Genomic DNA, 13,935 nt, shown 5'->3' on the forward strand with positions numbered 1-13,935 from the left:
ACTTCTCACCATCTTAGCTACTGTTGTATCAATATGTTTTGACCAGGACAGTTTACAATCCAGGGTTAGTTTAGTCAGCTCAACTTGCTCAATTTCCACATTATTCATTACAAGACTTAGTTGAGGTTTAGGGTTTAGTGAAAGATTTGTCCCAAATACAATGTTTTTAATTTTATAAATATTTAGGACTAACTTATTCCTTGCCACCCATTCTGAAACTAACTGCAGCTCTTTGTTAAGTGTTGAAGTGATTTCAGTCGCTGTAGTAGCTGACAGTATCCCTGTCTCCTTCCCCCTATACATATCTACCTCCATCACTCCAGTATCCCTGTCTCCTTCCCCCTATACATATCTACCTCCATCACTCCAGTATCCCTGTCTCCTATACATATCTACCTCCATCACTCCAGTATCCCTGTCCCCTATACATATCTACCTCCATCACTCCAGTATCCCTGTCTCCTTACCCCTATACATATCTACCTCCATCACTCCAGTATCCCTGTCCCCTATACATATCTACCTCCATCACTCCAAGATCCCTGTCTCCTTCCCCCTATACATATCTACCTCCATCACTCCAGTATCCCTGTCCCCTATACATATCTACCTCCATCACTCCAGTATCCCTGTCTCCTTCCCCCTATACATATCTACCTCCATCACTCCAGTATCCCTGTCCCCTTCCCCCTATACATATCTACCTCCATCACTGCAGTATCCCTGTCTACTTCCCCCTATACATATCTACCTCCATCACTCCAGTATCCCTGTCCCCTATACATATCTACCTCCATCACTCCAGTATCCCTGTCTCCTTCCCCCTATACATATCTACCTCCATCACTCCAGTATCCCTGTCTCCTTCCCCCTATACATATCTACCTCCATCACTCCAGTATCCCTGTCCCCTATACATATCTACCTCCATCACTCCAGTATCCTGTCCCCTTCCCCCTATACATATCTACCTCCATCACTCCAGTATCCCTGTCCCCTTCCCCTATACATATCTACCTCCATCACTCCAGTATCCCTGTCCCCTTCCCCCTATACATATCTACCTCCATCACTCCAGTATCCCTGTCCCCTTCCCCCTATACATATCTACCTCCATCACTCCAGTATCCCTGTCTCCTTCCCCCTATACATATCTACCTCCATCACTCCAGTATCCCTGTCCCCTATACATATCTACCTCCATCACTCCAGTATCCCTGTCTCCTTCCCCCTATACATATCTACCTCCATCACTCCAGTATCCCTGTCCCCTTCCCCCTATACATATCTACCTCCATCACTCCAGTATCCCTGTCCCCTTCCCCTTATACATATCTACCTCCATCACTCCAGTATCCCTGTCTCCTTCCCCCTATACATATCTACCTCCATCACTCCAGTATCCCTGTCCCCTTCCCCCTATACATATCTACCTCCATCACTCCAGTATCCCTGTCCCCTTCCCCTTATACATATCTACCTCCATCACTCCAGTATCCCTGTCTCCTTCCCCCTATACATATCTACCTCCATCACTCCAGTATCCCTGTCTCCTTCCCCCTATACATATCTACCTCCATCACTCCAGTATCCCTGTCACCTGTCCCCTTTACATATCTACCTCCATCACTCCAGTATCTCTGTCTCCTATACATATCTACCTCCATCACTCCAGTATCCCTGTCCCCTATACATATCTACCTCCATCACTCCAGTATCCCTGTCTCCTTCCTCCTATACATATCTACCTCCATCACTGCAGTATCCCTGTCCCCTTCCCCCTATACATATCTACCTCCATCACTCCAGTATCCCTGTCCCCTATACATATCTACCTCCATCACTCCAGTATCCCTGTCCCCTTCCCCTATACATATCTACCTCCATCACTGCAGTATCCCTGTCCCCTTCCCCCTATACATATCTACCTCCATCACTCCCAGTATCCCTGTCCCCTATACATATCTACCTCCATCACTCCAGTATCCCTGTCTCCTTCCCCCTATACATATCTACCTCCATCACTCCAGTATCCCTGTCCCCTTCCCCCTATACATATCTACCTCCATCACTCCAGTATCCCTGTCTCCTATACATATCTACCTCCATCACTCCAGTATCCCTGTCTTCTTCACCCTATACATATCTACCTCCATCACTCCAGTATCCCTGTCCCCTTCCCCCTATACATATCTACCTCCATCACTCCAGTATCCCTGTCTCCTATACATATCTACCTCCATCACTCCAGTATCCCTGTCCCCTTCCCCCTATACATATCTACCTCCATCACTCCAGTATCCCTGTCTCCTTCCCCCTATACATATCTACCTCCATCACTCCAGTATCCCTGTCTCCTTCCCCCTATATATATCTACCTCCATCACTCCAGTATCCCTGTCCCCTTCCCCCGATACATATCTACCTCCATCACTCCAGTATCCCTGTCCCCTTCCCCCTATACATATCTACCTCCATCACTCCAGTATCCCTGTCCCCTTCCCCTTATACATATCTACCTCCATCACTCAAGTATCCCTGTCTTCTTCACCCTATACATATCTACCTCCATCACTCCAGTATCCCTGTCCCCTTCCCCCTATACATATCTACCTCCATCACTCCAGTATCCCTGTCTCCTATACATATCTACCTCCATCACTCCAGTATCCCTGTCCCCTTCCCCCTATACATATCTACCTCCATCACTCCAGTATCCCTGTCTCCTTCCCCCTATACATATCTACCTCCATCACTCCAGTATCCCTGTCTCCTATACATATCTACCTCCATCACTCCAGTATCCCTGTCTCCTTCCCCCTATACATATCTACCTCCATCACTCCAGTATCCCTGTCCCCTTCCCCCTATACATATCTACCTCCATCACTCCAGTATCCCTGTCTCCTCCCCCTATACATATCTACCTCCATCACTCCAGTATCCCTGTCTCCTTCCCCCTATACATATCTACCTCCATCACTCCAGTATCCCTGTCCCCTATACATATCTACCTCCATCACTCCAGTATCCCTGTCTACTTCCCCCTATACATATCTACCTCCCATCTACCTCCATCCTCCAGTATCCCTGTCTCCTTCCCCCTATACATATCTACCTCCATCACTCCAGTATCCTGTCCCCTATACATATCTACCTCCATCACTCCAGTATCCCTGTCTCCTTCCCACCTATACATATCTACATCCATCACTCCAGTATCCCTGTCCCCTTCCCCTTATACATATCTACCTCCATCACTCCAGTATCCCTGTCCCCTATATATATCTACCTCCATCACTCCAGTATCCCTGTCCCCTTCCCCCGATACATATCTACCTCCATCACTCCAGTATCCCTGTACCCTTCCCCCTATACATATCTACCTCCATCACTCCAGTATCCCTGTCTCCTTCCCCCCTATAAATATCTACCTCCATCACTCCAGTATCCCTGTCTCCTTCCCCCTATACACATCTACCTCCATCACTCCAGTATCCCTGTCCCCTATACATATCTACCTCCATCACTCCAGTATCCCTGTCTCCTTCCCCCTATACATATCTACCTCCATCACTCCAGTATCCCTGTCTCCTTCCCCCTATACATATCTACCTCCATCACTCCAGTATCCCTGTCACCTGTCCCCTTTACATATCTACCTCCATCACTCCAGTATCTCTGTCTCCTATACATATCTACCTCCATCACTCCAGTATCCCTGTCCCCTATACATATCTACCTCCATCACTCCAAGATCCCTGTCTCCTTCCCCCTATACATATCTACCTCCATCACTGCAGTATCCCTGTCTACTTCCCCCTATACAAATCTACCTCCATCACTCCAGTATCCCTGTCCCCTATACATATCTACCTCCATCACTCCAGTATCCCTGTCCCCTTCCCCTATACATATCTACCTCCATCACTCCCAGTATCCCTGTCTCCTTCCCCCTATACATATCTACCTCCATCACTCCAGTATCCCTGTCCCCTTCCCCCTATACATATCTACCTCCATCACTCCAGTATCCCTGTCTCCTATACACATCTACCTCCATCACTCCAGTATCCCTGTCCCCTTCCCCCTATACATATCTACCTCCATCACTCCAGTATCCCTGTCTCCTTCCCCCTATACATATCTACCTCCATCACTCCAGTATCCCTGTCTCCTATACATATCTACCTCCATCACTCCAGTATCCCTGTCTCCTTCCCCCTATACATATCTACCTCCATCACTCCAGTATCCCTGTCCCCTATACATATCTACCTCCATCACTCCAGTATCCCTGTCTCCTTCCCCTTATACATATCTACCTCCATCACTCCAGTATCCCTGTCTCCTATACATATCTACCTCCATCACTCCAGTATCCCTGTCTCCTATACATATCTACCTCCATCACTCCAGTATCCCTGTCCCCTTCCCCCTATACATATCTACCTCCATCACTCCAGTATCCCTGTCCCCTATACATATCTACCTCCATCACTCCAGTATCCCTGTCCCCTTCCCCCTATACATATCTACCTCCATCACTCCAGTATCCCTGTCCCCTATACATATCTACCTCCAATCCCCCAGTATCCCTGTCTCCTTCCCCCTATACATATCTACCTCCATCACTCCAGTATCCCTGTCCCCCTTCCCCCTATACATATCTACCTCCATCACTCCAGTATCCCTGTCTCCTTCCCCCTATACATATCTACCTCCATCACTCCAGTATCCCTGTCCCCCCTTACCCCTATACATATCTACCTCCATCACTCCAGTATCCCTGTCCCCTTCCCCTTATACATATCTACCTCCATCACTCCAGTATCCCTGTCTCCTTCCCCCTATACATATCTACCTCCATCACTCCAGTATCCCTGTCTCCTTCCCCCTATACATATCTACCTCCATCACTCCAGTATCCCTGTCTCCTTCCCCCTATACATATATACCTCCATCACTCCATTATCCCTGTCTCCTTCCCCCTATACATATCTACCTCCATCACTCCAGTATCCCTGTCTCCTTCCCCCTATACATATCTACCTCCATCACTCAGTATCCCTGTCCCCTATACATATCTACCTCCATCCCTCCAGTATCCCTGTCTCCTTCCCCCTATACATATCTACCTCCATCACTCCAGTATCCCTGTCCCCTATACATATCTACCTCCATCACTCCAGTATCCCTGTCCCTATACACATCTACCTCCATCACTCCAGTATCCCTGTCCCTTCCCCCTATACATATCTACCTCCATCACTCCAGTATCCCTGTCCCCTATACATATCTACCTCCATCACTCCAGTATCCCTGTCCCCTATACACATCTACCTCCATCACTCCAGTATCCCTGTCCCCTATACATATCTACCTCCATCACTCCAGTATCCCTGTCCCCTATACACATCTACCCCCATCACTCCAGTATCCCTGTCTCCTTCCCCCTATACATATCTACCTCCATCACTCCAGTATCCCTGTCTCCTTCCCCCTATACATATCTACCTCCATCACTCCAGTATCCCTGTCTCCTTCCCCCCTATACATATCTACCTCCATCACTCCAGTATCCCTGTCCCCTTCCCCCTATACATATCTACCTCCATCACTCCAGTATCCCTGTCTCCTTCCCCCTATACATATCTACCTCCATCACTCCAGTATCCCTGGCTCCTTCCCCCTATACATATCTACCTCCATCACTCCAGTATCCCTGTCCCCTATACATATCTACCTCCATCACTCCAGTATCCCTGTCCCTTACCCCTCTGACCCTGTATATAGTATTGCTTACTTGATCGTGTTCTTCTTCTTTTAATTTATTGTGTTTCTGTTTAACCTTGATATTTATAGTACTACATTGATATTGATGACTGCCTTGTTGGGGTTAGAGCTGGTAATTGATATTGATGACTGCCTTGTTGGGGTTAGAGCTGGTAATTGATATTGATGACTGCCTTGTTGGGGTTAGAGCTGGTAATTGATATTGATGACTGCCTTGTTGGGGTTAGAGCTAGTAATTGATATTGATGACTGCCTTGTTGGGGTTAGAGCTGGTAATTGATATTGATGACTGCCTTGTTGGGGTTAGAGCTAGTAATTGATATTGATGACTGCCTTGTTGGGGTTAGAGCTGGTAATTGATATTGATGACTGCCTTGTTGGGGTTAGAGCTGGTAATTGATATTGATGACTGCCTTGTTGGGGTTAGAGCTGGTATTGATATTGATGACTGCCTTGTTGGGGTTAGAAGCTAGTAATGATATTGATGACTGCCTTGTTGGGGTTAGAGCTGGTAATTGATATTGATGTCTGCTTGTTGGGGTTAGAGCTGGTAATTGATATGGATGACTGCCTTGTTGGGGTTAGAGCTGGTAATTGATATTGAGACTGCCTTGTTGGGGTTAGAGCTGGGGTAATTGATATTGATGACTGCCTTGTTGGGGTTAGAGCTAGTAATTGATATTGATGACTGCCTTGTTGGGGTTAGAGCTAGAATTGATATTGATGACTGCCTTGTTGGGTTAGAGCTGGTAATTGATATATGATGTCCTGCCTTGTTGGGGTTAGAGCTGGTAATTGATATTGATGACTGCCTTGTTGGGTTAGAGTAGTATTGATATTGATGACTGCCTTGTTGGGGTTAGAGCTGGGTAATTGATATTGATGACTGCCTTGTTGGGGTTAGAGCTAGTAATTGATATTGATGACTGCCTTGTTGGGGTTAGAGCTAGTAATTGATATTTAGTATGACTGCCTTGTTGGGGTTAGAGCTGGTAAATTGATATTGATGACTGCCTTGTTGGGGTTAGAGCTAGTAATTGATATTGATGACTGCCTTGTTGGGGTTAGAGCTAGTAATTGATATTGATGACTGCCTTGTTGGGGTTAGAGCTAGTAATTGATATTGATGACTGCCTTGTTGGGGTTAGAGCTAGTAATTGATATTGATGACTGCCTGTTGGGGTGTAGAGCTAGGAATTGATATTGATGACTGCCTTGTTGGGGTTAGAGCTGGTATTGATATTGATGACTGCCCTTGTTGGGGTTAGAGCTGTAATTGATATTGATGACTGCCTGTTGGGGTTAGAGCTAGTAATTGATATTGATGACTGCCTGTTGGGTGTTAGAGCTGTAAGTAATTGATATTGATGACTGCCTTGTTGGGGTTAGAGCTGGTAATTGATATTGATGACTGCCTTGTTGGGGTTAGAGCTGGTAATTGATATTGATGACTGCCTGTTGGGGTTAGAGCTGGTAATTGATATTGATGACTGCCTTGTTGGGGTTAGAGCTGGTAATTGATATTGATGACTGCCTTGTTGGGGTTAGAGCTGGTAATTGATATTGATGACTGCCTTGTTGGGGTTAGAGCTGGTAATTGATATTGATGACTGCCTTGTTGGGGTTAGAGCTGGTAATTGATATTGATGGCCTGCCTTGTTGGGGTTAGAGCTGGTAATTGATATTGATGACTGCCTTGTTGGGGTTAGAGCTGGTAATTGATATTGATGACTGCCTTGTTGGGGTTAGAGCTGGTAATTGATATTGATGACTGCCTTGTTGGGGTTAGAGCTGGTAATTGATATTGATGACTGCCTTGTTGGGGTTAGAGCTGGTAAGACATGTTGAAACGGAAACAACAACCTTTGAGCATCTTCACAGCGACGTCGAGGGGTGTGTTGGGTTTCTCCTTGTCGATCCCGATGGCCTCCGCCATTACCACCTGACCGAAGCAGCCTTCTCCCAGAGGTTTACCCAACGTTAGCCTGAAACACAACCACAACGTTAGCCTGAAACACAACCACAACCCACCCACAACGCTAGATTGAAACACAACCAAAACACAACCACAACTAGTTAAACTTAAACACAACCACAACTAGTTAGACTTAAACACAACCTCAACACAACCACAACACAACCACAACCAGTTAGACTGAAACACAACCACAACCAGTTAGCCTGAAACACAACCACAACCACAACACAACCACAACATAACCACAACCAGATAGAATGAAAGAATGACAATGACACACAAATTAACTCAGGGGGAGGCAACTAGATTTTTCCGCCGGACGATTTTTGTCTGAACGGATGGTCAGGGGACTAGAACATAACTGTTAATTCCTAACAGACACAACTGCTATACTGAGTACAACACAGTTAGAAAGGCTTGGAAAAATACCATAGCTAAGGTATCTCTCTGTTTCACCTGGCCTAAGGTAAAGGGTATATCTCTGTCCCACCTGGCCTAAGGTAAAGGGTATCTCTCTGTCCCACCTGGCCTAAGGTAAAGGGTATGTCTCTGTCTCACCTGGCCTAAGGTAAAGGGTATCTCTCTGTCTCACCTGGCCTAAGATAAAGGGTATCTCTCTGTCTCACCTGGCCTAAGGTAAAGGGTATCTCTCTGTCCCACCTGGCCTAAGGTAAAGGGTATCTCTCTGTCTCACCTGGCCTAAGGTAAAGGGTATCTCTCTGTTCTACCTGGCCTAAGGTAAAGGATATCTCTCTCCTGGCCTAAGGTAAAGGGTATCTCTCTGTCCCACCTGGCCTAAGGTAAAGGGTATCTCTCTGTCCCACCTGGCCTAAGGTAAAGGGTATCTCTCTGTCTCACCTGGCCTAAGGTAAAGGGTATCTCTCTGTTCACCTGGCCTAAGGTAAAGGGTATCTCTCTGTCCCACCTGGCCTAAGATAAAGGGTATCTCTCTGTCCTACCTGGACTAAGGTAAAGGGTATCTCTCTGTCCTACCTGGCCTAAGGTAAAGGGTATGTCTCTGTCTTACCTGGCCTAAGGTAAAGGGTATCTCTCTGTTTTCACCTGGCCTAAGGTAAAGGGTATCTCTCTGTCTCACCTGACCTAAGGTAAAGGTAAGTTAAGGTATTTCTCCCAGATATCGCCCTTTTGTCTCACCTAGTCCTAGAGAACTCCCATTTCGGGTCTGACGGAAGCTCCAGCTCCGAGACGTTGGACAGCATCGGTCCATCACTGGATGACAGGCGTGCGATTCTGACCAATGGTGTGTTGGAGTTCATGGAGGAGTTAGACTCCAAGGAAACCTGCTGGGTGATAAAGACAGACTGTTATAGTCTCTGAAGAGGAGAGAGGTTATAGTCTCTGAAGAGGAGAGAGGAGAGGGAGAGGAGTGGATATGAGCTGTTACAACAGGCTGGGTGTTATAGTCTCTGAAGAGGAGAGAGGAGAGGGAGAGGAGTGGATATGAGCTGTTACAACAGGCTGGGTGTTATAGTCTCTGAAGAGGAGAGAGGTTAAAGTCTCTGAAGAGGAGAGAGGGATGAGAGAGAGGAGAGAGGGATGAGAGAGAGGAGAGAGGTTATAGTCTCTGAAGAGGAGAGAGGGATGAGAGAGAGGAGAGAGGGATGAGAGAGAGGAGAGAGGTTATAGTCTCTGAAGAGGAGAGAGGGATGAGAGACAGGAGAGAGGGATGAGAGGAGAGGGAGAGGAGTGGATATGAGCTGGGTGTTATAGTCTCTGAAGAGGAGAGAGGGATGAGAGAGAGGAGAGAGGGATTATAGGAGAGAGAGGAGAGAGAGGGATTATATGAGAGAGAGGAGAGAGGGATTATAGGAGAGAGAGGAGAGGAGTGGATATGAGCTGTTACAACAGGCTGGGTGTTATAGTCTCTGAAGAGGAGAGAGGTTAAAGTCTCTGAAGAGGAGAGAGGGATGAGAGAGAGGAGAGAGGGATGAGAGAGAGGAGAGAGGTTATAGTCTCTGAAGAGGAGAGAGGGATGAGAGAGAGGAGAGAGGGATGAGAGAGAGGAGAGAGGTTATAGTCTCTGAAGAGGAGAGAGGGATGAGAGACAGGAGAGAGGGATGAGAGGAGAGGGAGAGGAGTGGATATGAGCTGGGTGTTATAGTCTCTGAAGAGGAGAGAGGGATGAGAGAGAGGAGAGAGGGATGAGAGAGAGGAGAGAGGGATGAGAGAGAGGAGAGAGGGATGAGAGAGAGGAGAGGAGTGGATATGAGCTGTTACAACAGGCTGGGTGTTATAGTCTCTGAAGAGGAGAGAGGGATGAGAGAGAGGAGAGAGGGATGAGAGAGAGGAGAGGAGTGGATATGAGCTGTTACAACAGGCTGGGTGTTATAGTCTCTGAAGAGGAGAGAGGTTAAAGTCTCTGAAGAGGAGAGAGGGATGAGAGAGAGGAGAGAGGGATGAGAGAGAGGAGAGAGGTTATAGTCTCTGAAGAGGAGAGAGGGATGAGAGAGAGGAGAGAGGGATGAGAGAGAGGAGAGAGGTTATAGTCTCTGAAGAGGAGAGAGGGATGAGAGACAGGAGAGAGGGATGAGAGGAGAGGGAGAGGAGTGGATATGAGCTGGGTGTTATAGTCTCTGAAGAGGAGAGAGGGATGAGAGAGAGGAGAGAGGGATGAGAGAGAGGAGAGAGGGATGAGAGAGAGGAGAGGAGTGGATATGAGCTGTTACAACAGGCTGGGTGTTATAGTCTCTGAAGAGGAGAGAGGGATGAGAGAGAGGAGAGAGGGATGAGAGAGAGGAGAGGAGTGGATATGAGCTGTTAAAACAGGCTGGGTGTTATAGTCTCTGAAGAGGAGAGAGGGATGAGAGAGAGGAGAGGAGTGGATATGAGCTGTTAAAACAGGCTGGGTGTTATAGTCTCTGAAGAGGAGAGAGGGATGAGAGAGAGGAGAGAGGGATGAGAGAGAGGAGAGGAGTGGATATGAGCTGTTAAAACAGGCTGGGTGTTATAGTCTCTGAAGAGGAGAGAGAGGGATTATAGGAGAGAGAGGAGAGGACTGGATATGAGCTGTTAAAACAGGCTGGGGTTATAGTCTCTGAAGAGGAGAGAGGGATGAGAGAGAGGAGAGAGGGATGAGAGAGAGGAGAGGAGTGGATATGAGCTGTTACAACAGGCTGGGTGTTATAGTCTCTGAAGAGGAGAGAGGGATGAGAGAGAGGAGAGGACTGGATATGAGCTGTTAAAACAGGCTGGGTGTTATAGTCTCTGAAGAGGAGAGAGGGATGAGAGAGAGGAGAGAGGGATGAGAGAGAGGAGAGGAGTGGATATGAGCTGTTACAACAGGCTGGGTGTTATAGTCTCTGAAGAGGAGAGAGGGATGAGAGAGAGGAGAGAGGGATGAGAGAGAGGAGAGGAGTGGATATGAGCTGTTACAACAGGCTGGGTGTTATAGTCTCTGAAGAGGAGAGAGGGATGAGAGAGAGGAGAGGACTGGATATGAGATGATACAACAGGGAGGGTGAGTCTGGTTGATTCACTCCTCTGGGTGATAAAGAGACTGTTATAGTCAGACAGTCTGGTAGTGGTATAGAGACAGTAGTGGTAGTGGTATAGAGACAGTAGTGGTAGTGGTATAGAGACAGTAGTGGTAGTGGTATAGAGACAGTAGTGGTAGTGGTATAGAGACAGTAGTGGTAGTGGTATAGAGACAGTAGTGGTAGTGGTAGTGGTATAGAGACAGTAGTGGTAGTGGTATAGAGACAGTAGTGGTAGTGGTAGTGGTATAGAGACAGTAGTGGTAGTGGTATAGAGACAGTAGTGGTAAGTGGTTATAGAGACAGTAGTGCTAGTGGTATAGCGACAGTAGTGGTAGTGGTATAGAGACAGTAGTGGTAGTGGTATAGAGACAGTAGTGGTTAGTGGTATAGAGGACAGCTAGTCGGCTAGTGGTATCGAGACAGTAGTGGTAGTGGTATAGAGACAGTCAGTGGTAGTGGTTTATAGAGACAGTAGTGGTAAGTGGTTTATAGAGGACCGTAGTGGGTTAGTGGTGATAGCAGGACAGTAAGTGGTTATGGTATAGAGACAGTAGTAGTTAGTGTATAGAGACTAGAGTAGTGGTAGTGGTTTATAGAGGACCAGTAGTGATAGTGGTCATAGAGACAGTATCTAGGTAGTGGTATACAGTCGCGACAGTAGTGGTAGTCGGTATACGAGACAGTAGTGGTAGTTAGGGTATAGAGACCAGTAGTGATAGTGGTTATTAGACAGTAGTGGTTAGTGGTTTATAGAGACAGTAGTGGTCGGTGGTTATGAGAGACAAGTAGTGGTAGTGGTATAGAAGACAGTAGTGGTTAGTGGTATAGCGGACAGTAGTGGTAGTGGTATAGAGACAGTAGTGGTAGTGGTAGAGAGACAGTAGTGGTAGTGGTATAGAGACAGTAGTGGTAGTGGTATAGAGACAGTAGTGGTAGTGGTATAGAGACAGTAGTGGTAGTGGTATAGAGACAGTAGTGGTAGTGGTATAGAGACAGTAGTGGTAGTGGTATAGAGACGGTAGTGGTATAGAGACAGTAGTGGTAGTGGTATAGAGACAGTAGTGGTAGTGGTATAGAGACAGTAGTGGTAGTGGTAGTGGTATAGAGACAGTAGTGGTAGTGGTATAGAGACAGTAGTGGTAGTGATATAGAGACAGTAGTGGTAGTGGTATAGAGACAGTAGTGGTAGTGGTATAGAGACAGTAGTGGTAGTGGTAGTGGTATAGAGACAGTAGTGGTAGTGGTATAGAGACAGTAGTGGTAGTGGTATAGAGACAGTAGTGGTAGTGGTATAGAGACAGTAGTGGTAGTGGTATAGAGACAGTAGTGGTAGTGGTATAGAGACAGTAGTAGTGGTATAGAGACAGTAGTGGTAGTGGTAGTGGTATAGAGACAGTAGTGGTAGTGTTATAGAGACAGTAGTGGTAGTGGTAGTGGTATAGAGACAGTAGTGGTAGTGGTATAGAGACAGTAGTGGTAGTGGTAGTGGTATAGAGACAGTAGTGGTAGTGGTATAGAGACAGTAGTGGTAGTGGTAGTGGTATAGAGACAGTAGTGGTAGTGGTATAGAGACAGTAGTGGTAGTGGTATAGAGACAGTAGTGGTAGTGGTATAGAGACAGTAGTGGTAGTGGTATAGAGACAGTAGTGGTGGTGGTAGTGGTATAGAGACAGTAGTGGTAGTGGTATAGAGACAGTAGTGGTAGTGGTATAGAGACAGTAGTGGTAGTGGTATAGAGACAGTAGTGGTTGTGGTAGTGGTATAGAGACAGTAGTGGTATAGAGACAGTAGTGGTAGTGGTATAGAGACAGTAGTGGTAGTGGTATAGAGACAATAGTGGTAGTGGTATAGAGACAGTAGTGGTAGTGGTATAGAGACAGTAGTGGTAGTGGTATAGAGACAGTAGTGGTAGTGGTATAGAGACAGTAGTGGTAGTGGTATAGAGACAGTAGTGGTAGTGGTATAGAGACAGTAGTGGTAGTGGTATAGAGACAGTAGTGGTATAGAGACAGTAGTGGTATAGAGACAGTAGTGGTAGTGGTATAGAGACAGTAGTGGTAGTTGGATAGAGACAGTAGTGGTAGTTGGATAGAGACAGTAGTGGTAGTGGTAGTGGTATAGAGACAGTAGTGGTAGTGGTATAGAGACAGTAGTGGTAGTGGTATAGAGACAGTAGTGGTAGTGATATAGAGACAGTAGTGGTAGTGGTAGTGGTATAGAGACAGTAGTGGTAGTGGTATAGAGACAGTAGTGGTAGTGGTATAGAGACAGTAGTGGTAGTGGTATAGAGACAGTAGTGGTAGTGGTATAGAGACAGTAGTGGTAGTGGTATAGAGACAGTAGTGGTAGTGGTATAGAGACAGTAGTGGTAGTGGTATAGAGACAGTAGTGGTAGTGGTATAGAGACAGTAGTGGTATAGAGACAGTAGTGGTAGTGGTATAGAGACAGTAGTGGTAGTGGTATAGAGACAGTAGTGGTAGTGGTATAGAGACAGTAGTGGTAGTGGTATAGAGACAGTAGTGATAGTGGTATACAGACAGTAGTGGTAGTGGTATAGAGACAGTAGTGGTAGTGGTATAGAGACAGTAGTGGTAGTGGTATAGAGACAGTAGTGGTAGTGGTATAGAGACAGTAGTGGTAGTGGTAGTGGTATAGAGACAGTA

General features: G+C 46.5%; 1 protein-coding gene across 1 annotated transcript in view; it reads right to left on the reverse strand.

Moving 5' to 3' along the window:
* Nucleotides 1-13,935, reverse strand: part of fgfr3 (fibroblast growth factor receptor 3) — a 170,968-nt gene that overhangs the window by 29,952 nt on the left and 127,081 nt on the right. Inside the window, exons 8-9 of the mRNA XM_029712591.1 lie at nucleotides 8,930-9,075; nucleotides 7,660-7,781 (exon numbers count right to left, since the gene is read on the reverse strand). Coding sequence (XP_029568451.1) covers nucleotides 7,660-7,781; nucleotides 8,930-9,075 — 268 coding nt within the window. The remainder of the gene's footprint in view (nucleotides 1-7,659; nucleotides 7,782-8,929; nucleotides 9,076-13,935) is intronic.

This window comes from Salmo trutta, chromosome 25 (genome assembly GCF_901001165.1).
Source record: "Salmo trutta chromosome 25, fSalTru1.1, whole genome shotgun sequence".
NCBI lineage: Eukaryota > Metazoa > Chordata > Actinopteri > Salmoniformes > Salmonidae > Salmo > Salmo trutta.